This window comes from Haemorhous mexicanus, chromosome 2, assembly GCF_027477595.1.
Source record: "Haemorhous mexicanus isolate bHaeMex1 chromosome 2, bHaeMex1.pri, whole genome shotgun sequence".
NCBI lineage: Eukaryota > Metazoa > Chordata > Aves > Passeriformes > Fringillidae > Haemorhous > Haemorhous mexicanus.
The window spans coordinates 27,423,775-27,448,277 of record NC_082342.1 but is presented as its reverse complement, the minus strand read 5'-3'; the positions used below and the strand labels follow the sequence as shown (position 1 = coordinate 27,448,277).

The 24,503-nt window shown below is 46.7% G+C and overlaps 1 protein-coding gene across 1 annotated transcript in view; it reads right to left on the bottom strand.

Moving 5' to 3' along the window:
• Positions 1-6,991: 6,991 nt before the first annotated feature.
• GAP43 (growth associated protein 43) overlaps positions 6,992-24,503 on the bottom strand; it is a 58,168-nt gene continuing 40,656 nt past the window's right edge. The window contains exon 3 of the mRNA XM_059838033.1: positions 6,992-12,956. Within this exon, the coding sequence (XP_059694016.1) occupies positions 12,868-12,956 (89 nt within the window). The 3' untranslated portion in view covers positions 6,992-12,867. The remainder of the gene's footprint in view (positions 12,957-24,503) is intronic.

Below are 24,503 nucleotides of genomic sequence, written 5' to 3'. Positions count from 1 at the left end.
CCAAGTGCCTGTGTCAGCAAAGGCCTAACATACACAGGGTCTTGAATAGATAATGAATTGGGATGGGGAAGAGTGGGCAAAACTGTTAAAATTTCCCTTTATGAACAGAGAAGAAAAGCCACATCTCCTTGTGTAAACATGTCTCGGTGGAGAATTGAACCTGTGTTTGTGAACTCCCCCCTTGCTTCAGATCAAAATGCTGGTTTGATGATGCCTCTCTGACACCAGGATTTGTATTTTAAATGGAAATTTCTTGCCATGTGATGACAAGCACAGTAGAGACAGAAAAAGGTTCCCTGGTAGTGGGGTCTGTGGTCCCCAAGCTCCACAAAAAGGCAGTAAATTATTAAGGTCACATTGAAGTGTGACCTTAATAGCCCTAAATGCTTCCAGTGTGTATAACAAAGTGATAGGATCATCATGTGGGTTTTGCTAGTGCAGTGCCCCAGGGAAGGAAATGAAGTCAGCTACAGTTGTCTGAAGAGTCCAAACCTTGTCAGACTCACAGATGGTAGCGACAGAGTGATGAGGGGAAGCCTGAATCTTTCTTCTGCCTGTGCTTAGCACCTCTGTGAAATCACCTGAGAGGTTACATGAGGGATTGTTTGCTGATAGAAAGTTCTCTGACTAAAAGCAAAGACGTGACCATGATCTTTTTAGTTGCCCATAGCCTCAGTCCAGGAGATTCTTCAGAAAAGTTTTGAAGAGCCATGAATGGTGCTCTTTCTTACAGGAAGTGCACTTTGCTGACTCAGAAAGTGCTTTCTTTTCTTACCTCAGAAGTGTGTTTTCTGACTGCCTCACCTAAGCCCAGAAGTCCTTCATTTCTTTAGAAAGTGCCTATCTGCTGAGTACCCAGATGTGCCAGGCTGCAACCCAGGGATGGCAAAACATCATAGTTCCACAGTTTTTGGTACTTGATTCTTGATTTTTGTCTTTTCTACAGAGAGAGTTAATAGACTAGGGACCTGGCATGTTTAAATCTCTGATCTGGCCTGGTTACAGCTGGGATCATTCACATCTCCATCCTGCCTGGAGAGACTGCTGGAAAAAATCAGAGGTAGCCAAGTCACCCTGAGACACTCTCAGTGTCTGCTTATGGCCTGCTGCTGCTTTACAAATGTCTCTCTTCTGTCTTGGAAACAAATAAGTAACCAGACAACCCAGCAGCTCAGTGAGGGCCTGAGCTCTTGATCAGGAGCCGTGTGCAGCAGTGGAGGAGAAGCATGCAGCCTCATTCATGGAGATGCTGCGTGGAGCTGCCCTGGAAGAGCCTGTGGGCGTTCGCTGAATGCTTCGTAATTAAGCTGATTCTGGGCATGCTGATTATAATTTCAGGGAGATGTGGAACATCCTGCAAATTCTTGCATAAACATCTGATTCCCAGGATACACGCAAGCAGGCGTCTGTATGGGTGCATGGGAGGGAAGGGGAAGCAGCCTGCCTAATAAGTGTTTTGAGAGCAAGAATAAATAGGTGCTGTTGCATCTGTGACATTGTTTTGGTTTTTAATCCAGCAGGGAGGAACCACAGGAAATAGTACATTTATAATGTTGCCTTCTGTCTCTGTCAGCCAGAGTGAACAACTCATTAGGATGCAGATTTTGCTCTTTTTGTTCATCAAAGCAATAATGCAGAGAGAAGCCAAGTGAACTTGGAAGCCCATTGCTGAGCACCTCTTGTACCTTTTGAAGGGATAGCCCAGGTAGAGGACCATTCTCTTTTCCTAGAGCACTATCCAGGTTCTACTGTTGTTCATGGAGTCCTTGATAATTTTCTTAGGACTTTAAACTGCATGGTTTAGGACTGCGACTGCTGCAAAAAAAGTTTGACTTTGGAGCAAAGTTGTGAGAGTTGCACCTGTCCCCACCCCCAAAATCATAGAATTATAGAATGTTTTGGGATGGAAGGCACCTTAAAGATCATCTAGTTCCAACCCCTCCTGCCATGAGCAGGGACACCTTTCTCTAGAATCCTAGAGTTACTAGGTTGTAGATTTCGGTGGGAGTATATCTGTTAGACTATTAGAGCCCTGGTTTAGTACCTAACAGGTCTGGAAAATGCTCTGAGATCCCACCTGCCCTGATCTTTTGGGACATTTCATACACCATAAAGAGTGCATTTGCACTATTTATTACACCCTTTTTCCAAACTTCCCAGCAGGATCCTTGCTGTGCCAAGTACTACAGACTGCATGGGGCATTCATAATCCAGCTTCTGTGCTTCTGTGCTGTCTCATGGAAGCTCTGGACTTTCCCTGTATCCTAGCACAGCATTAGTGCTGAGGTGAGGAGGGAACTAATTTCCTCCAGGCATTTTTGTCAGCCTGTGCCATTCTTACAGAGCTCTTGGCCTTGCACATTATGAAGACGGGCAGGGAGACAGACGTGGGTGTATCTGTGTGACAGGGGTGGGGGCAGCAGCTCCAGACAGCGCTCTGCTTAATTGGTTTCCTTCCTTTCCTACTGTATTAATCACCTCCCTGTGCATGCTGCCCAGGGCTCATTTCCAGTCATTTTGCAGGCCTAGTGAGAGGGCCATGGAGCGGCCCAGGAGTTTATTGCTTCTCAGCAGTCCCTGGGCAGAGGCACAGGTCCCTTTTTCCGTCTCCCTGGCTCCAGAGCAGCCTACTTTCCACCCAGTCCCTCTTCGATGCTCGTTAATGGAGGAGGAGGTGAGCATGAAATGGACTGCTAAAACCTATGAATATTTCAGAGGAAAAAGTCAAGGGACTCCATTAAATCCAGTTCAGTTTCTGCAAATGGAGCTGGGGGGTGGGTGTGCTGCTTAATGAGAAACTCCAGTGCCGTGTGACCGCATGATGCTTCCCAAAGCCTCCCTTTTGCAGCGTCCCCACAGAGTCACCCAACACTGCTGCCATCCTCTCCTTTCCCAGACAAGTCAAACATCTCTGCTGTCAGCTGTGTCTCCTGCTGCCTCAGCCTGCCCCTACATACCCCCCCAATATTTACCATAAAGTTGTCCTCAGATGTACCTCTTCCCCCATCACACTCATAGCATGAAGCACCCCCCTGAGCTGCCCAGCATCCCAATGTCCTACAGCAGCCCACCAGCTATCAGCACACTGCTTACCTTCCCAGCATTTCCAGCATCCTTCCCAGCTCACCTGCTATCTTCCCCCAGCCCTTTCCCAAGTCCCCATCCTCATCACAGCCTCCTCCAGACAGCTGCTGCCCCCACAGCAGCAAACAGCGAGAGCGGCGGCAGCTTTCAGAGCAACAGACAGAGCCTGACAGCCCCATATGTTTCAACAGAGACAGTTCCTCCCTCTAATGGGCCCAGAGGAGCGCGGCTTTCAAAGGATTCAGCGTGGAAGTGACAGGCTGGAAAGTCTTATTAATGGCCTGTGCGCCAGCAAGGGGCTGCAAGCAGCGCGTGCCAGCAGCCCAGAGGCCACGGCCAGGCAGAGCCAGCCCTCCCCAGCCACCAGCACCCTGCCACAGCCTGTGCTCTGGGGCGAGCAGAACCCTTCCCTGGGCTGGTGATGGGCCTTTGGCTATTTTCTAGAGATCAGTCGGCATGTGAGGTCTTCCCAGACCATGCGCCCTGCATTGCACCCTGTTCTCCCAGCCCTGTGCCAAACCTGCCCTGTGGACTGTCTGGCCCCAGGCTTGGCTGAACTGCATGGAGAAGAGCCTGGGGGAGACAACCCATAGCTGTAGGTCTTCTTTCTCTTTGCTACTGAGAAGCAGTGGGGTCAAGGAAGCCAAAGTGACAGCATGCAGGAACTGCTCGCCCTTTTGCTGGACGCTGGCATTCAAACAGGAATTGTCTTTGGTCTTTAGGTGACTTCTAAAGAAGGTGACCTGCAATCACTCACAGAGCTGCCCCTCAGAGATATCTTCTCCAGGAACACTGGTCTTCCACATCCAAAAGCTCAAGGTGTCTCTGCTGTTAGACATCAGCACTCCCTTAGGCCACCAGGACATGTGGCAGTTTCTTAGCTTTCACTCTGTTTCTCCTAAATCACTCAGGTCTGCCTCAGAAGGAAAGAGACCTGAGAAGGAAACATTCAGGACCTGGGCAAACACAAGGAAGGAGCCTCTGCATCACAGCACACACAGTGAAATCATCTCCTCACTTGAACAATGAGCTGCTGCACAGACAGGTGTTGAATGAGGCTTCATTGAAATTTAAGCCACTGACTGTAGAAAGATAAATGACCAAGGGTGGAGACACCAAGTCTAGAGGGGGGAAATGGAATCTTCTCCATTAGACCTCACCTCTAGTGAGAGAACCTGTTTTTCCCTCTCCGGCTCAGAGTCCTAAGGATGGCCAAAAACCCTTCAGAAGATGACTGTCTCAAGGCAAGAAAAGCATAATTATGGGCTCAGCAGAGAGAGGCCTCACCAGCGGTTTTCAGTTCACCCCAATCAACTCCTCCTTGTTATGCAGCCACCGATGACCTGTACCACCCTTCCTCTCTCTCGCCACAGATAATGAAGCTTCTCTCTCCCTTGGTTTAGCATCCACCCATTGCTCCTAAAATGCTAATTACATTTTACTCATAAATTGCTTAATCAACTTCCATAATTAAATTAAGCAGTGCCTTTCTTGCTATATGCAGCTTGTAGTTTGTGCTGTGGGCTGATGCATTTGCAGAGACTCAAGTACCCCAGTCTGTCTTGTACAAGCTACTGTCTCTCTGCAAACCCTGCCTGTCAGCCACAGTGGTGCTCCTCTGAGACAAATGGGCTTTCACTTCCTTGCTTCTCCTATTATTAATGTTCACAGTTTCATGCCAAGCTAGAGGAAAAGTATTTCCTCTTTAATATATATAGAAGTGGGTTTAGATGGAGAAAAGTAATTTCATTTTTAATAAACAGAAGTGATCTTAGGTACAGAAGTGCATCATTTCCTTTTGCTTTTCCTGCTCATCTTCAACAAGGGAGTAGCCCTGTTCAGACTTGATGCTAGCTCTGTATACTGGTTAAAAAGGACAAAGTGTTGCAGATTGGGAGACTGTAAATGTCCATTACAGAGGGCCTCATATACCCTGCTGGGTAAAGGAAAGCAGGCTTAGAAATCTGAGTGATTCTATGAGAAACAATGGTCTTTTGCCTGGGACCTCATTGGAGCAATAAAGGTGGCAAGTGTGCTGTGAAGCTGTTGGCATTGTCAAAAACCAGGAAAACCTGAAGTTCCTGTGGCAGTTTCCCCGAGGAAAGGAGGTCTTCCCCAGCCCAGAGTGGGCTAAGCCAGGGGAACACCAAAGGAATGGGAAACACTTTGCTCACTCAGAAACTGGGGGAAGTTTGCTGCTGTGGTCCATGGATGTGGCAAGATATCCAAAGGGAGTTCACCTGGGCAACTGGAGGAGGTTGAACACCCAAGGTGAGTCATGGGTCCCTTTTCTAGAATTCAGGCAGAAAGTTTATTTCTTCTTGCTGTGGCATGACTGTGACTCTGGAAATCATGCAGGGCAAACTTTGTATGCCTTGTCAGAAAGTCTCAGGTGGAAATTTATATGGGGCTGAGCTTCAGCTGACACACAGGCCCTGGGCCAACTGTTCAGCTCCTGCGCTCTCCCTCTGCTGTGCCACAGATAAAAAAGTGCAAGGCAGCCTTGCTACGTCAAGACAACCCTCTACTTGGAGAGAGGTCGTTGAGTGTCCTTTTAGAGGTGTTTTGTCCCACAGAAACAAAGCCAATCTGCCAGGGCTGATCCCTGCAATCTAGTGATGCGGCTAATTGAAACCACTTGATTTGCAATGCTTAATATTTGTTTGTACACAAGATGTAGTCCACGCCTTTTTTGGAGAAGCTGTGAGGCAACTGATGATTACATACAAGAATACAGACATCTAATTGTGTCATTTGTTAATTGGCACTTTGTCCAGAATCCATGTGAGGTGCTGAGGTCTGCTCTGTTTCCCAGGCAGCTCCTTGGAGCCACATCAGGAATTTTCTGGGCCCTTGCTAAGCCAGCTGCTGTATTTCATAGATGAGTTGCAAGTGATTTCTAAACAGTGGTTGTAAAGCTTCCTGGGATGAATAGATGTGACAAAAATGCTTGATTTCAGCTCTGCTCTTGAGCTGCTGTCAGATACAGCTCAGGATTAAGTCAGAAACCTAGCACAGCCCAGGCGGCAATTCCTACTCTGTTCTTATATCATTGCATTTGGCCCAAACTTGATACTGAAAGAAATAATTGGTGGGCTTCTTGGCTGCTGAAATATATATTTCTGTCTCAAAAACTTCTGGTGTTTCCCAGTGAGCTACTGAAGATTTAAATCCAATGAGGAATTTGATATCTTTAGATACACTTGCACAAAGTTGCCTAACTTCTTTCCATTGAGGGTGGCAGAGCACTGGAACAGCTGCCCAGGGAGGCTGTGGCTTTCCCTCTCTGAGGATGTTCTGGCTTCTGTGCCACCTGCTCTAGGTGACCCTGGCTTGGTAAAGGGGTTGGACTGGATGATCCCCCAGAGGTCCAACCATTACTGGTTGGTAACCCTCATTCCCATTTCTACATCCAAGCGGATTCCCTGACTCAGAAGATCCCAGGCCCAGATATTGCCATGGATATTTTACAGCTTTGTGGTGCCCAAGCACAGCGTTTCTCAGTTCAGCCTTTTCCAGGCAGTTTCCAGGCAATGCCCAGACAGCCACAAACCTTTCTTGGGTCAGAGTGTCCATGGGGATGTCTGTGTCAAATTATATAAAAACCCAGGACTTTTGCACAGGCGACCACATCATCCATCAGGCCACTTAGATATTCTACCTCAAGGGATATTAAGCACAATAAAAGCATCCTGGCCTGTATGGCCTTTTACTTCACCATTTCAATGTAACATAGCTTTTTACCCAGACAGAATAAGTAGAAAGCATTTTTTTCCACAGTAGTAGGACTTGACTGAGAGGGTCAAGGGAGAATGAAATGAGATTTTTCTTTTGTAAAAAAATCAAAGTCCTACACAAGGGAGAAATTTCTGTTCCAGGAGCAAATAATTGCACACAACTACACAAATCTATAAGTGAGAGACTTTATTTGAACCAATTTTTCAAATACAGACATCTGTATTATTCTCACTTCTCGGGAATGTTTTCTGCTCATTTTTGAAGCTTGCAACCTTAGGACAATATTCAGGACATATGTGTACATTAGATCTCTGCAGATGGACACATTCATAATGCACAAGTACAATGAGTGAGAGACTCTTTCCAGATCCTCACACAAGAGCATCGGAAATGGGCCGCTCTAATTGTCAAGTTCTGCTCTTTTTAGCTTCCAGACATGTCACAGTTCTTGATATTCTCTAGGCTGTAGCCACCTTCTTCAGGCCCTGATTTATTACTGTGTTACTTCAGCTGTATGCCAGTGGAGCTCCTCAAAATAGGGCTTAGGTGATGCACAGGGATTTGTTTTATTCATTGGGAACAGGCATGAGCAGAAAAACCAAGCTATTAGGTGAACAGTTCACCTGGGATTTTCTTTTGTAAGATTAGTCTAGGTCTCAGGCTAGAATTTCTGTTTTTTTAAAAGTGACCAGTGGTTCTGGGTGTGTAATACATGAATCTTGATGTTCAGAGCATACAGGGGACCTGTGGCTTGGACCCCAGTGAGGTGTCTCTCAAGTTGGGCACTCCAGATGTGAGCCACTGGGGTCACTAGCCTGTTCTGCAAATCTCAACCTTCACCTCTTCTTCCAAGTATTGCTCAACAGAAGAATGTAGTAATAAAGCATTGTAGGTAAGAATGCAGGCTCGCACGTGACCTGAGATCAACACCCTGAAAAATGGATAGAGGGTAGCGCTTTCAGGACCACCTAAATGACTCATGATCTTCAGTTCCATTTTGGGAAATGACTGGAGAATTTCAGGCCTGAGACCCCAAAATGTGCTGCAGAGAGGAGTTTGGACATCATTCAGCATCTGGGCCTTAGGAACTTGCAGTCTCTTTGAAAGCCAGTGAAATGTGTGCTCTCAAGTGCCCATGTCACTTAGGTTATTCTGAAAACTGTACCCTATATACATATAGGTAGATAAGGGGCAGACTTTCACAGGCACAAGTGGCAGTTAAACATGTAACTCCCATTGATTTTTTTCCCCCTCGGGGACCTGGAAAATCCCCCCCCCGAGGAGTTGAATCCTCCTCTCGCATTATTTTCACACCAGATTAACACCACTGGTTCCAGTGGAGCGACTCCTGAGTTACCCCAGTGTGAGCGAGAGGAGAACCAGTCCTGAGGTGCTCTAAATATCCAGTGAAAGTGCTAATGTGGCAATGCAGAAAAGCAGGGAATCTGAGCACAGGCCTGGAAGAGGATCCCCAACGTCACCTGTGGTGCCGCTGAGCTGCAGGTGACCGCCAAGCAGACTTCTTAGTCAAGAGGAACCACAGAAACATTCATTCAAACCCTTCCCTCGACCTCTGCAAACCACAGCCACTCCATTTCCTTCCTAAGACACCTATGACAAACAGCAGACCTTCAGTATTAAAACTCACAAGTGCTAGTTTGCTGTATGGAGACCACAGGGAAAAAAAAAAAAACTCCCGTGGGGAGTTTGGTAAGAATTCCCTCTTCCTTTTTTTCTTCTTTTCTTTTTTTCCAAACTCCTCTCCATCAGTCATGGCTCTTTCTTTAATCTAGAGTAACATGTTTCCCAAGCAATGCTGTTTATGTGGTCACCACGGGTGAGTTCCTTCTGGCTAAAGCCTCTCATGGGGCTTCAGTTGGGTTTAGGATTGAAAAACACTGGGTCTGAAGGGATCTCAGCAGGATGCCCTTCCCCTCCCTTTGGAATGTGGCTCATGGAAAAGCTCCTAGGCTGATGCAACTATTGCAAGGGTTGTGGGATTTCACCTGCCATCAGTGCAGACAGTCAGAATGGCACAAGCATTGCAAAGCGGACCAAATTCATGCTCACAATCTGCTGCATTGGTGGGGAGTTTATGTTGGAATTTTTTTCACTTTTTCAAAGCTTAGTCTAATGAAGTGTACTACTGAAATGTAAAGAGCTGGCCTACAGCTGGTAGGAGCATTCAGGATGGCTGTGGGTCACTAGCGTATCTTACGACAGGGACAGGGAAAAAGCCCCTGTAGGACTCTGAATTTCCACAGCACTGCATGGTGAGGTCAGGCACCACATTCCCAGTGTGAGTCACTCTGACATGCCCTGCCCTTTTCTTACGCAAAATAACAACAGGCACCTCTAGGCAAACCTATATCCTCCTCAGGGAGAGAGAATTAGATACATACTCCCTGGGGAATTCCTGTAGGTTGTTACAGCAGGAGTAGTAGAAAAGCTTCAACTACTCCGCTGATGACTCTTTGCCCCACTCTTTACTTCTGCGACCTCCTGCCTCTTCTGCTTTCAGCTCACTTGATGTCTTGCTAGAAAAATCATTCCTCAAATACCCTTGTTCTTTTTCCGGTTTCCGTCCCATGCTGCATCCTTTATAGTGTTTCCTTTTAGCCTTTGAAAATCTAGCTGAAGAGGCAACTCAAGGAAATCCAAATGCTTTTCTCTGCTCTCTTCCTGTACCCTGAAGACAGCCCAGCTTCCTATACAAATCTTGTGCATTACACATTAAACCACTGCCTGCTCAAGGCAGGGTTTGTCTCTGTGCTCTCTCTCACGCTCTCTTTGCCCTGACTCTGGCAGGATCAGGACACGGTACTACAATAAAGATAGGGAGTGCTTGGTTACAGACGGTAATTTTAAACTGGAACCAAGAGAGAGGAATTAGTATTTAAATTATTTAGGTTTGCAGTTGGTAACCACATATCCCGTTCTCTTTGTGGTGGGGGGAAAAAAACCAAAACACAAAACCCAACCCTTTGTTCTCTAAGCAACATGGCAAAGTGTGTTCTTACAAATGGTGACAAACCACGCGCGATGCCCCAACCATCAACCAAAGGGGAGGCAACATGCGAAATACAAAGGCAAAACGTCCCTGGGGAGAGAAAGTTGTTTCATTTTTTGAGGAGGGAGGAAGGCCTGTGCCCAGGAAGACATGAGAAGTGGTTTTCTTTTCCTTGTAAAATTAAAAATAGTAATAGCAAAGTGGAGGCAAGGTGAAAACTTTGGGGTCTGAAATCAGAAGAGCGGGGAAGCCATATGGTCTTTACAGAAACAGGCAAGACAGAAAACCTTTTAAAATGGTCATGACAGGAGATAAGGCCAAACAAAAAACATGGCCCTTCCTTCCTGCCTCCTCCCAAACACCTCTCCCACAAATCCTGAGAGCTGAACCTTAGTTCTCTCAACTTGGTGCTAGAGACACGGGGTGCCTGCAGTGTCTGTGCTGGGCTGGGCCCCTTGTGTGCTACGAACAGCAAACATACTGTACACCTCTCCTCCCTACACCTCAGCCCCGTGTCCTCAGAGCTCTCCCTCCCAAACACCACCCACACCCCGCTGCTGCCGTGGCAGGCACGGGCGGGGTGGTGAGACCTGACATACGGTCCAAGCAATGCCTGATGTCTGCGCTACATTTGCTGAATTGAGGTCAGGCTGGAAGGTGTCTCAGGGTTTACCACCCATCATGACATGGGAATATTAGCATATATATCATTTATGAAGTATGACACAATATCTATCTGTCAGTCAGCCCATCTTTCTACCTATTTAGTCTGTCTAATCTACTTTAGCTATCTACGTTTCACTATCTCTATCAGTCTTCTATTGCTCCATATTATCTAATTTCTTCCTGTCTCTCTCTCATCTTTTGCACTCTAATCTTTCTTTCTCTAGCTATACTCCCCTCTCTCTCCCTATCATCCATCTATCCACTCAAAAATCTTTTCCCCCCTCATCTCTCTAATCCCTGCTTTTAAAAATCTTTGTCCAATCTATCTCCCACTCTCTCTTTCCCTCTCTTTAGAAAATCCCTCCCTGTCTCTCTCTCTCTCTCTTATTTCTACAGAACGCCAGGAAGCACATGGAAATGAATCCTGACATGTTTTGATGGCACTTCCAGTGATCAGTCTATGTTCAAAGTGATTATTTCTGAGGAGACACTGTTCATCTTTTCTCCCTATTTCCAACAAAGAGATGGAGGAGAACAAAGGAGTAGGACAAGGAGTGCCAGCCAGCCCTCCGAAGGCCATGGGGCTGCCACTCCAAGAAACATCAGCCACCAAAGGACGTTTGAGCTGTCAGAAATCCCATCTTTTGGTCTTCCTGCTGTGAGGACAATTTAATCCTGGTCCTGCAGCATCACAGACTTATGCTGCAGGGTGCTCTGGCTGTCATTGCCAATGAGGCCAGGAAACCATGCAGGAGCTGCTGGGAAAGCACATTAAAAAAATCAGGGCAGTGAAAGAGCAGTAATTAGCTTTTATGAAAGCCCAGATATTACTAAATGTATTTTAACTGTTTGCTCTCACAGCTCATAAAGACAGCAGCAGACCCAGATGGCTGCACAAGCTCGGGTTTTGTTGTCTGTCAGTCTTCCCCTGACAGGCTGGGTGGCACCAGGGAACAGTCCCACAACCTGTGGGAAGCAGTGGAGGAGATTTAGGAGGTGGGGCTCTGCCCACAGCCATAAATGACAGCTGAAAGCCTTGGCCCTCATTAGAGCTGAGTGAAACACCCTGGGTTCAGCAGGAGCAGGAATGAGGTATTTCTCAAAGTGCCCTAGACCACCAGGCCTTGTCCTGCCCGTGTGCCTATTTATTCAGTAAATATTGAATAATAATTGGCCCAATTTACTTTGCCAAACAGAACACATTTTGGGGGGGGGGGGTCACGCTATGCTACTCAGGGACTTCAACCCCAGCCCAGTGGGATGAGCATCATCCTACTGTGGTGAGAAGTTCACATCCTAGGGTCCTATTCCCTCACAGCCCTTGGCACAGCCCTTGGCAGGGGTTAGACCTTGGGCATAGATCAAAGCTGGTCCCTCTACAGGCTCATACCTCAAAGGTCACCACAGTTCTCCAAATCAGGGCCTAGAGGTCTCCTAGAGGGTTGCTTTCAATGATCTATTCTAAAACTGATCTTGCTAATTTCATTATTTATGTTAGTCAGTGCTAACATCTCGCTCAAAATCCAAGCCTGCTCCCCTTAAAATCCCCTCAGTCGTGCCAAGGAGAGCAGTCAGTCACTGACTTGTGGCCAAGGAGCACAGCTGGACCACGCAAGAAGTGGCCCACCAAAGACCAGAGGCCAGCAGGATGTACGGCAGCATAGAAATGCGACACGGTGGTATTAATGATAATTATTCTCATTTATTATAATTATTGTTCAGTTTGAAAAAGGAGCCTGGAGCCAAGCATTATGCTAATTGGCACATTTTCTAGTTGTTATTTTAGTTCTGAAAACAAATTGGGGTTTAGCATTCTTTTTTGTTCATTTGTTTGTTGTGTTTGGTCTTTTGTTTGTTTTTTCTTTCGTTCATTCCATCACATTGAAAAAGGAAGAAAAGAACCTTTTTTTCCCCCCTCTTTTGTTTTAACTCACTCAGTAAGTCTGGACTCCTCAGATGAACGTAACATTGCACACACACACACTTGGAGAAGAGACAGAGGAGAGAGAGAGAGAGAGAGCGCTCGCAGTGGGCAGACAGACACACGCACGCGCCAGGTCAAAGAACTCTGATACAGTGCAAGAATTTTCCCAAAATGATTGGATCATCATTACCAAAAACTTGCCATAACAACACCAAGAAACAAAGAAATGTTTAAGCCACACTGTTTGACTGGGATTTTTCCTGCTTTTTTTTTTCTTTAAATGTTTGCCACACAGAGAGAAAAAGGGTTTAAGTGGTAATGGGAGAGGGACAGACACAGGCTCACAGATGTGAGCAGGAAGGGGGAAAATCGAGATTGGGGTGGGAAGGAAGGATAGAGGATAGGGGGAGGGAGGGAGGGGCAATGGGGAGTCATTTCTTAATGTTCAGGCATTTTCTTGGTCCGCCTTGCTCTCTTCTTCTTTCACCTCTTCCTGCTGGGCACTTTCAGTAGGTTTGGTTTCTTCTACAGCATCTAGTGGGAAAAGAGATGGTCCAGCGTTAGTCAGCCATGATCTAGAGCATCCTGCATGTGCACACAGCCTGATGGACTGCATGGCTTCAGGCTTCTCTCTCTTCAAAGTCACCCAGGTCTCAAAGTCCCTGGAATTTCTGCAGCATGAAAAGAACATGCCAAGGTTCAGCCCAGCAGGCAGATATGTAGCTCTCACAAAACACCTTCAGCCAGAAAGCATGTGCCACTGGAAGGAGCTGCCTTGCTCACTGCTGATGCGCCAGACAACTACTGTTCATTTCATTGGGGGCACTAATTAGACTCCTGGCTTATCAGCTAGATCACACACCCTTTTTCAGAACCCACTGACTGTACCAACTACTGTTGAATCACTGTCCCACAATTACAATATGGATACTCCCAGATGAGACTTAAAGAGAGTCACAAAGAACAAACTATATACACACTTGAAGCTTGCAAGACCCAGAGGGAAAAATTTTATACCCTGTAACTCAGACTTCTCTCACACTGAACAGAGATCTAGAGAAATGTCTGTAGCCTTCAAGAATGGGAGCCTTCATCCAGAGGTTGCCACATCTCTCCATTTTTTTAGTCTCTCCTTTCAAAAGCAACACTGCCCTGGGGGGAAGCACTGAGTGTAACTGGGAGCTGGCTCTGCCTGTCAGTCACACCCCTTGTTCTGGCACACCATTGACAGGAGAGGTTAAAACTGCTGCTAGGAGCTGTCCCCCAATGAACTAGACAGATGATCAGAACCCAGAAGAAGGCAGAGGCAGCCAGTAGGAACAAGGCAAATGAAAGGAATGCCCCTCAAGCCAGAGCAATCCCACTCCTGGGTGCATCTAGCCCATGCCTCCTTTATTGCAGCAGGACAGATTTAATTTTCTCAGTGTTTCTACTGCCCAGCTCTCACCAGGGTACACTAATATGTTCCCAGCCTCTTTCAGAAACAGTGCATGTACTGTGTGGATTGCTTTTTATAGGACAAGGTGGTGGTGGACCCAGGGCTGCAGAGCTGTAAGATAGAATAATGCACAGGGGTCTTAGTGCACTGTAGTGACTGGTCTGCTCCATTGCCATCTCTCCCTTTTCCTCACTGGCTCCCAGTCCCACACATACACAGCCCATGGAGAGGTCAAGCAAGCAGGATTCTAGACTTGGAATAAAGAACAGGGAAAAGAAACACTTGGGATACAAAGAACAGGGGAAGAAACAAGCACTGAAGGAGGACGGGGTGATGTGGGACATACCACATGTCATTGGTATGACACATACTGTACCCATCTCATTCAGAGAGCACTGTGGGTTCCCTGCACAGTTCCTGGCATTTCTGATGGGCTGTCAAACTACATTGTACCAGTAAATAAAATGAGCCAGGCACTGCTCCCCAGCCCCAAGGCCGACTGGCACCACACAGCTTATGTCCATGTGGCTAAACTCTCTTCTTCTCCAGAACAAGGTAGCTGTGTCTGGGACCTGTCCGATGCAAAGCTACTTGGGGTACACAAAAATCACACCAGGGCCTGTGCTGTCAGCCTAACAATAAGCATGCTTAGTTGCCAGTGTTTAATTTGTGAGGATTAGCATCCTCATACCCATGCTTCAGGAGAATGCTAACTGGGATGTGAAACTTTCCTTACTGACACCACTCACACATTTTGGCCTGGTCCATTTGATGCCATCAGATGGCAGGCTTGTATTTGCTTCCAATACTGGCAGTAGGTGCTACATTCCTACTTCCCTCTTCCCCTCAGCTCTTTTAGCCTAGGTTTTAAACATGTTCCTAAGCAGCACTTCCTTATGAATCACCTTTAAGTTGTGTGCAACTTTCCATTCTGAATCATCTTCATTAAAGGCTCTGCTTCTGGACCTTCAAATACTTTTTATCTTAGTAAATTCTGACTGCTGATTTTCCAGGAGGAAACATTTCTGTGGGAACATCCCCATGGCCTAAGCCTCTGCATCTGCAAACCCCATGTCAGCAAAAATGTCTGTGGACTTTTCTTCCCTTGATACAGAACAGCTAAGCACGATGCTATTCAAGGACTCCTTCTATATCTGGTTCAGCTACCACCACAGACCAGAGACAAAACAGAGTACTGATTAAAATAGGATCATAACAAGTATCATTGGGAGGAAAGCTTGGCCTACTTTTTTAATTTTCCTGAATTACTTGATCACTGGGAGGGAGGAGAGTCCCTTTAATGCTGCTCTTCAAGGCATTCATAGCAGGAAACATTGAATTACAAAGCTGAGAGTAGGAGCCCTGTGTGCAACCATCTACCCCTAAATTTGAGTGAAAGACTATTGTCACTCAGCAGCAAAGTCTGATTTCTTACATGGCTCTGACAGATTCTAGTAAGGCAGAATTTCTGGGGCTTTCTCACATAATGTAAGATGAGTGAAAGACCAACAAAGAGACATAACATGGCTTCAGGAGCCCAAGTCTGACACTGCTTTTCATTGTGTTTAAAACTTTTTGTGTCTTCCTACCAAAAAACATGCACAGGTTTTGGCCAGCAGTCTCACAGCCCCCTCAGGACAGCACAACAGACAGGCACATAACACAGCAAGCACAGGGATGGACAAGTGGGAGTTCTGCACATCTGCTGTGCTACCAAGTCACACAGATGCCCTATTAATCAGCAGCTGAAAGCGGGGTCCAGCTTCTACAGTGGTGGGCTCTTGACAGCACTCCAAGAAATATGGACAGGAAATCTGCTCACACTCAAGTTGGAGGAGCTGGCAGTGATGTTGGTTATCTCCCAGTGTTCCTATGCTGTCCTTGCTCTTAGGATAAGCAGGCAAGTCAAAACACAATTTTCTGCCATGTTCTCTTCCGTGTTAGCTCACCACAGTGGCAAATCTAATTTCCAGGGAGTACCCATGGCGCCTAGAGATCCCTGGCTGGCAGAGGAACTGCACAGAGGTGCCTCACTGTCCCCATTAATGTTCTCTGGGGAGCAGATAGTGGCAGGCTGATGACTCTCTGCTGAAGAAGGCCAGAGACTGTGCTGATTTCTGCCATGGATGAAATAGACTGGACTAACAAAGATCATGGAGCAGCAGGAACAATTTAAGGTCACTTCATCACGTATTCAAGTCAACAGAGAGGGATCATACAACTCAAATGCTGGACTGTGCATATTCCAAGTAAAAACAAGAACTCAAGCTTTTTGAATAAGAATTATCACACAAAATTCAGTGAATCATGCTCCGTCTTTTCTCTTGCATGATATTGAAGCTTTAAGGGGAAAGACTCTGTGTCCTGCTAAGCTATGTCTTATTTCCTAGCAGCTTTACCAGCTCTTCATCGATCTTTGGGATGAGGGAAAAGAAGCAACTTGGTGTTATTATGTAGTAATGAACTTTAGCAAGAAGCAATATCATGAAAGAAAAAAGAATTCAGCACAAAAAGACCCCCAAAAAAGTCGAGCAGTGGCGCTGCTAAGCCGCAGCAGTAAAAAGAAGAGTATTCTCCCTGCTCAATGGGGGCAATGCACCACAACCCCAGTGACATCAGGGCCAGTCAGCAGCAGCTTCTGATTCACGAGGAAAGGTGAGGCATTTTATCTGACTCACCAGTTTGTTTGATGCAGGCTATTTCTGCAGTATGTTTTCTGGGCTTTCTCCAGCCTTGTTTTCAGTGTCCCAGCAAAGAAGGGCAGGGTATCTCCAGGGAGATTAGCAGATAACTGTCCTGGGGATTCCATACATCAGAGAGGATATCTCTTACACTGCTTTTTACCAATACAAGTCTTGATTTTCCATTTTTTGAACTCTGGGATATTGTACCTTTGGGTTTGCAGAGGACAAACACCATTATACGGTCAGAACTGCACAGTTTGGGCATTTTTCATTCACTTTGTACTTTGTTGCAAAGGTGACAAAAAATTGGTTGAGAATTCAGGCCATCCCCTGCTTGAGGAACAAAAGCATTTCATACTGGGTAGCCAAACTTCCACGTGTCTAAAGCTGCCTCCCTTCTGAACATGCCAGCACTGTGAGATCTCCTCCTGCCTGCACAATCAGAACCCTCTGTGTCCACTTGCAAGGGACAGAACAAGCACGAAGCAATGAGTTCTTTCTTCAGGTGGGCCTGGACTGGGGCAGCATCAATGTGCATGTGGTGACATCAGGAAATGAGAAAGCTGAAGTCAGAGTGGATGGACATCTCACCTAATTCCAGATATCTACAGAGAGATATCTGCAGCTGGTCTTCTCATCCTCTCCTTCCTTCATAATTAGTGGAAATAAATTGGACATTTCTAAGACTCTTTAACCTGTCTTATTTGGATGCCTACTTCCGGACAAGTTGCAGCCTGGGAATATCGACACCTGCAGCAAGCCAAGGTGGAGACATTCACATTTGTTCCAGAGCACTCCAGCTACAAAGCAAAAAGAGGCATCCAAACTCACAAAATGAGAGAGTGGAAGAGGAGGGGAGAGGAAGCTGTAATATAAAGCAAAAAAAAACCCAGACTTGAGGGGGTGCCAAAACCAAATTCAGTCCTGAAGGGAAAAGCAAGAATGGCTATGTCAGAAAGCTAAGAAAATTTACCTCAAACTAAGAACAAAACCAACCTAGTTTGTGCTTGCAATGACCATCCTTACAATTCTTTTAATGCACACTGTGGGAGCTCAGCACATCACTCCTGATGTCCAGAGCTACCGAGAGAACCCTTGGGGGGCTCGGGAGCCCTGGAATGTTGCCAAAAGCACTTGGTGGCTTGATTTTGATCCATCTAGAGATGTGCCACCGATGTATGAGGAAATGGAACCTGCAAGAACCACTCGGGTGTAAATGGTGAAGGGAAGATATCATTATAGGGTGAATCACAAATTTTGGGGTTTTGGTACAGGGGGGTTGTAGAGACAAGATGGAGGAATCAGGGTGTGCCACCAGGCTTTTCCTTCTTCTTCCTGTCTTCCATCTTCTGGGGTGGTGTTGGCACTTGTGGATTGGTCTGGGATGAAGGTGTACTTAGTGACAAAGATGATAGGTATTGGGGACAAAAGGTAAATATGATATACGTAGTTTTTGTTATAAAAGATGCGGCCGCCTTAGGGGTGGGCAGAGTGCCTTTGGCTGCCGTGCTGGTCAGATCCTTCAGGCAGAGAAAGGACTTTTTAGATAAGAGATAATAAACAAAACTGAAGACCGAAAAACCTAGCGTCCAGTCTCATCCTTTGAAGTCCAGCGTGCAAGAACCATCCTAAGCGTGTCTGGGGGCAGAGACAGACAGCCTACCCCAGAGCACACCAGTCCTCACTTACATTCTTTGTGGTTACTCCAGCCCTGTGGTCCCACCCTTCTAGCTCTAAGATTTTGGTCTGCTTTTTTATTTCAATCTTTGCTGCAGTCCAGATCATTTTATAGCATAGGATAATTCTGCCAAAGAGATAGGCATCTGTGAGCTGAGCTGCCACTGTTCTCACTTCTATTTAGCACTCTGGACAGTGCAGTCAAGTTGAGAAACCTTTTGGGCAGCCTTGGACAAACCTTAAGCCATTACTGCAGAATTGTTTAAAGGTAGAGCTGCATGGTGGGAGAGGCTGATGTGTGTTTCCCAGCTAAAGGGCCTGTGTTAAAGAGAGGCTTTATACTTACAGCTCCAACTGGCGCCAGCTGGGAAACATCATGGAGGAGTAACAACACGGCAGTGAGATATAAAGCCTCGCTGCAACAGGGTCTTAAAGAGCTCCTGCTCCTCAGCACTCCATTTATTTCCTGGAAAGGGTGAGAGTCGTGTCTGCGAGCCCTGCTGGGGGAGCAAACGCCTGGAACATGTGCAGCTCTGGCTGCTGTGGGGCTGAGGCAGGCACGCAAGCAGCAGTCCTGCTGGATGGTGGTGCTTCCAGCTGCCTTTGCCGACGTGTGCTCTAATGGCTGAGCATGCAGGCTTGCCTCCAAGTCTCTCCACTGCCCTACATTAGTGAAATTAGGTTGAGTGGATTTCCGGGTAAAACGCTGTCTCTTGGGACCTGCCCAGCTCCCATCTGACTTGCCAAGATTAATTAAATCAGAGCAGACATCAGCTTATGACCACAGCAGCAGCAACCTCTCTGATGATCATTTCTTTTATGACTGGTGGCTTGGGTTTTGTTTTCCTTTCTGTTTCTATTCCACTGCAGATCTTTAAATTACCACAGCCAATGCCAAGAGACGAGAAATTGCACAACACTCGGAGATTCTGATACAGATGCAGAGATTTTGCTTTTGCTGCTTTCTCAGTGCTTGCATAATTATTGCTGATATTGATTGTGCAGCTAGAACTCTCCTGTGCATTTACACTGAAGAACTGCCCAAATCTTCTCAGAGGCTGCTCTCTCTAGCATTTGTCATGCTTCCTCCTTTCTCTGTCCTTTGCCAGTACAGCTTGGGCAGAGATGGAACTGAAAACCTTTTCCTCATCCAGTCGTCACTCTGCTCCCAAATATTAGTCTGGGCTTTCCTGTCCTGTTATAAGCAGATCTCACATGAACCACAGATGACTCTACTTAATTTTTTTTTTTTTTTTTTTTTTTTAATGATAAGGAGCACTGGAAAGCCTCATTTAAAATCCCTGCCCTGAGCATCTCCTAGTTTTAATGACATTTGGATCCAGATTTGGATCCAGGCTTCACAGCTTGATTCATCTGTCCCAATCCATCTGTCCTTCTAGACAGCCAGAAGTCTATTCCAGGCAGACGATGGTAGATCTGAGACTGCTGAAACAAGGTTCAGAGCTGTTGCTTACACAGTTATCTTTCTGATCCATGTTAGCCCATTGCAGTCAGCCCTATTATGCATCATATGCAGAGCTAAAATCCTTCACCCTCCTGACTTGCTGCTTCTGAAAAATGGTAGACTTGTGCTGCCCCAGCTAAACACTGAGAAATGAAGGAATTGGGTATTTCACAGAAGTGGCTGTGTCTGGTGCAGGGCACTGACTTCTATGATTTCTCCCAAATCCCTGGTGAATCCCTCACTCAGTAGAGACAGACCCATGGTATGGATTCCTGCAAGTCCTGGGGGTCCTGGTGAGCACATGGCACCTGGAAGATCTGCAAACCCTTGGCACACCCTACAACAAGGTGGTGGGGAGGAATGTCCCCAGTGCAAGTAGCAGGCAAGAGATCCAGGGAAGTCACCCAATAATCACTGGAAAGCAGCAAGCAAGTCGGCCTGTTAAGGTTGAAACAAAAATGCTAATATGGCCCCAATACATGGTAGCTTGGGCTACCTACTCCTGTACCACCTCATCTTTTTCCAGAACCATATAAGAATTGTTCAGTTGCCCAAGCAGTGAGGAAAAAAACCAAAAAACTACAACTTCTGCAAGTCCCATAGCTGGTAACTTTGGTCCAAGCCTGGACATCTGCCTCTTTTTCTGATCCTGCTAAATCCTCAGAGGACAGCCAGACACAGTTCTGTTGCCCCAGCTGCCTTTGCACTTTGACAGGGTGAAGAGCCAGTGGCTTAGGGATTTCCACTCCTTCTCATCCCACCCCATGCCTTTCTTCCTCCAGCACCACCATGGAAATCCAAGCCTGCACTGACTTCCATGTGTGCAGTTGATGGAAAGGGAGGGAATGGTGGGAGAGCTGCTCAGGGTGTGCAGCAGTGGGGAGGGGGTGTCGAGGGGAGTCAGGCTCACAGCTCCATTGCAAAGCATCTTTCACAGTGTCTAGACACCAGCTGCCAGGTTGCCGAGGAAACTCCCCAACTTCGGCTGAGGGAAGGGAGCATTGAGGTCTCCAGAGAAATGGGAGTGATGGAGGAAGAGGGTGGGGAGAGAAAAGGGAGGATGTTCCTTGTGAATGTGAAGTGTTAACCCTGTTAGAGCTACATTTGCAAAAACTCTTCCATCCTGGAGAATGGGAAAGAAGCAGCTCTCTTTCTTTCTTCCTTCCACTGCTGTTTCTTCTCCACATCCATGCATGCAGCCAGACATGGAAGCTGAGAAAAACAACATGCCTACTGATGACTGTTCATTTATTGCTACCTATCATCAGCACTTTTGTCCCAAACTCCCTTCCTACTGTACCCAAAACTGGGTGATTTCAATTCAGCTACAACTGGAAGAAGCCCTACCAGAGTGCTTAGGTTTTCAGACAGCAAGATCTCCTTTAGCAAGGCCAGTCCCTTGGCCACTGTCACACTACAAGCAAAGGCAGTTGCAGAGGGGACAGAGTGCTCCCACCTGGCAGCAGTGTCATCTGTCAGAGTGCTTCTGTGGGGATGCTCTGTCACTCCAGAAAGTGGTGGGCAGGTGGGAAACTGCATAGTACAGTGGCCAGAGGCAAGGTAAAAGAGCTCTTCCAAGATGAGAGTGCCTTAGAGGCAGATATTTTATACTGGCATTGAGTGGCCTCCTACCAAACAGCATCAAAGGTGCTGTGACCTCAGAGGTGTTGTAACCTCAACAGACCAAAGTTCCACGGTTTTCACAGCCAGTGAGCTTGAAGGGGAGAAATGGGAAGTGACTTGTGCAGGGTGTCCCCAGCCATCAGCTGGGATCAGAGTTGATCTGGTGAACAATCAGGTGCACAGCTGTCCTGATGAACCAGAAGGGCAGGTTCACCAGGAACCTGCCCTCCAAGAGAGGTTCCAAGCTACCAGCCCCTCTATCTCCTGCATTCATTACTTTACCTGAGGAAAACCTTAGAAAAAATTACCCAGAAGTTATTCTTTACTCTTCTTCTCCCCTGCCCCTGTTGATTTCACATAGAGCCTGCAGACCAGAAAGGGTACTCTTTAATTATTTAAATACCTTATGATTCAAAGAGCTTGAATATAGGAGTTTTAAGTTCCTTCCAGCTGTGGAATGTCACAGTTGACAGCTGTTCTAGGCACATGTATTGGAAAACAGTATGTCCTCATCTAATGCAACAGCATTTTTTTGTGTCACCAATCTTTTCTCCCTTGCTGGTTTAAGTTCTGGAGGATGGTTTAGAAAGAGAGGCCATGTGAGGGGACAGAGGAACAAGGCCTTTCTAAGACACATCCATTTATTCTTTAGCTTCTTTAGAGCAACTGTCCTATGAGATTATAGGGGAGAAATCAGAAGAAAGATAAGAAGAAATGAAAATACCCTGAATAGATATAGGCCAACTGAACTTTATTAAAATGACTGATAGATTGTTCTACAGCCAGGACATTCCTAGCTAAGTAATTAATTCAGGGAATGAAGCTTACAGCCCTTTGGGGATGGAGGCTTGAATTTGGAGAGGCCAAGAGGGTGCACAGAGAATAGCACAGCAAGTGACAGAAGTCTGACAGACAGATCAGGTCCTCAGAGGTCTGCCCATCTCACAGCTCTGCTGAGAAGCCTGGCAATGGTGGTTGGATCAGTAAGGGGATAAAAACGAACCTGAAACTGTGGCAGACTGCTGGCATTCATGCACTGCTGATCCTGAAATAAAGAGGGTTAAGAAGAGGAAGGAAACGTGCGGAGCGTTGGAGCCTTTGGGTTCTCCATCTACAGCTCGCCCCTCCTCACACAGGACTGACTGTGAAGCTCTTCTCCCCCCCTTCCCCAGCATAACTGGCTAGGGAAAAGAAACTAAAGGAGGAAATCTTCTGTAATTGCAGCAAAATGGTCTAGAAATTCCTTCAGTGCATCTAGAATTAATGTGCCTCTCCTCCCCTCATACTCCTCCCCCTTCAGCTGTCGGTGGCAGGAAAACAAATTGCTGCAGCCCTTACTACAAACCATGCTCCTGCCTCCCTTCCCCCAGCCCAAAAGACATGTGCCATTCATAAGCTGCCTGACTGCTAGTCTCCATTATTAAAGCCTAGAAGACTGATAAATTGGGGATTCATGGAGCCTGCAAGCCTCCAACAACCACATTGCCATGGAAACCAGAGGCAGCCCCCATCTCCAGCAGAAATGATATTGATCTAGCTGAAGGCAGGGAATTACACTCAACGGGAGGATATAAAATGTGTTTTTTTCCCTTTGCCATCCTCTCATTTTGAGTTTAAATGAAGGAGAAATTTCATTTAGGGATCATTAGTTTGTTTCCGTCCATCATCCCATACCAAGGCTCTGCAAATTGGATTCTAAAATTATTAAATGCCTGTTGTCAGGCTTTCTACAGACATCTTCTTGATAACTGTCCTCAGCAGCTGCAACATCAACACCACCAGCTCTATGCATCAAAGAAATTATTAGTATTTCTCAAAAACACGGCTGGTGCACACCCATAGAATCCCAATGTGCTTTGTGCAGGATAATACACAAGCACTGCTCTCCAGAAGGCAGTTTAGGCTTCACGCTGTACCCAGGGAAACTCCTGGGAGCCTTTGCTTTTCATTTCATCAGGAGGAGGCTTGAGAGCCCAGACACAGGCATTTTGAACTACAAACACGTGTGGGAAAACCCCATTTTGAGACGTCACAGTGGCATTTGTGGTGCAAAGCGATTCTCCCCTCTTCTTGAAATCCCTTGTCTAGGACTGCTTAACAACTGCTTTCCTGAGGATGGAAAGATCAGGAGTCACAGAGACTCTCCTGCAAAACTGGGTAGGCAGCTGGCACTTTCCCCAGATTATATAAAGGCCAGATCCTCCTGGTTTGACTTAAGGTGAGGGGTTGGGCTGTGCAGTCATCCCTTCTGCCCCAAGAAATCTCTGTGACCACAGGTGTGTAATGGTTGCCCAGTAAGTGGTCAGCTCCACAGAAAAGGAGGTGGAGGGCAGCCCTGAGCCTGGCACTGGCCATTTTCAAAGAGCCAAGCTGTATAGCAGGAAGGAAGGAAGGAGCTGTCTGGAAAACCTCTCATGAGTGCTCTTATTGCCTGCACCAATCTTCTCTGTGAAGGTGGCAGCAGTTTGCACCAGTAATTCTGATCTTAATTCAAATTTGGCAAGCTCTGTTTTATTTTATTTTTTGACCAGTTCTGAGAGCCCTTTTTCCCTGTTGGAGAGGGACTATTGAGTCTCTGAACTCTCTGAGTGCTGCGCCAAGTGAACCAATGCAGCTGTCCCACAGTAGCCATCTCAGTTTAATTGGCTTTTCACAATAACGATTCCATCAGGCAGATAATGAATTTGGCTGTGACATGAGCGCACTCGGTGGGACAGCTGCAAATGCTGGGGAGACCACCTAGGGGCACAGCCAGGCAGCCCCATACCCTGTGCACAGCCAGCTGTGCCATAGCCAAGATGCACCACCTCTCTGGAGCAGCAGGAATGTCTGGATTCTCAACAGCTCATCAGTACTGTCCACTACGGTGGAAAAAAGAACCCTTACAGGGAGCTAAGACAGCCCTTTGCTGAGCTAGTCTGCAATGTCAAGGCTTCTTTTCCTCATCAAAGGACATTTTCCTTGGTCCTGACTCAGCTGCGGGACCAAGCAGTAGCTGCTCCTTCACCATCTCGTGTGCAGCCGAAGCCCAGCTCTGCACAGGTCTATGGAAGCTGCCAGTTACCACAGCTTCCACATGCAGAGTGCACGTTTTTGGCCATGGTGGAACAGCCCATAATTTTGGCTTGAGGACCGTAATTTTGACAACAGTGGTCACAAGGAGAGGGCCGGATATGAGGCACGAACTCATCAGG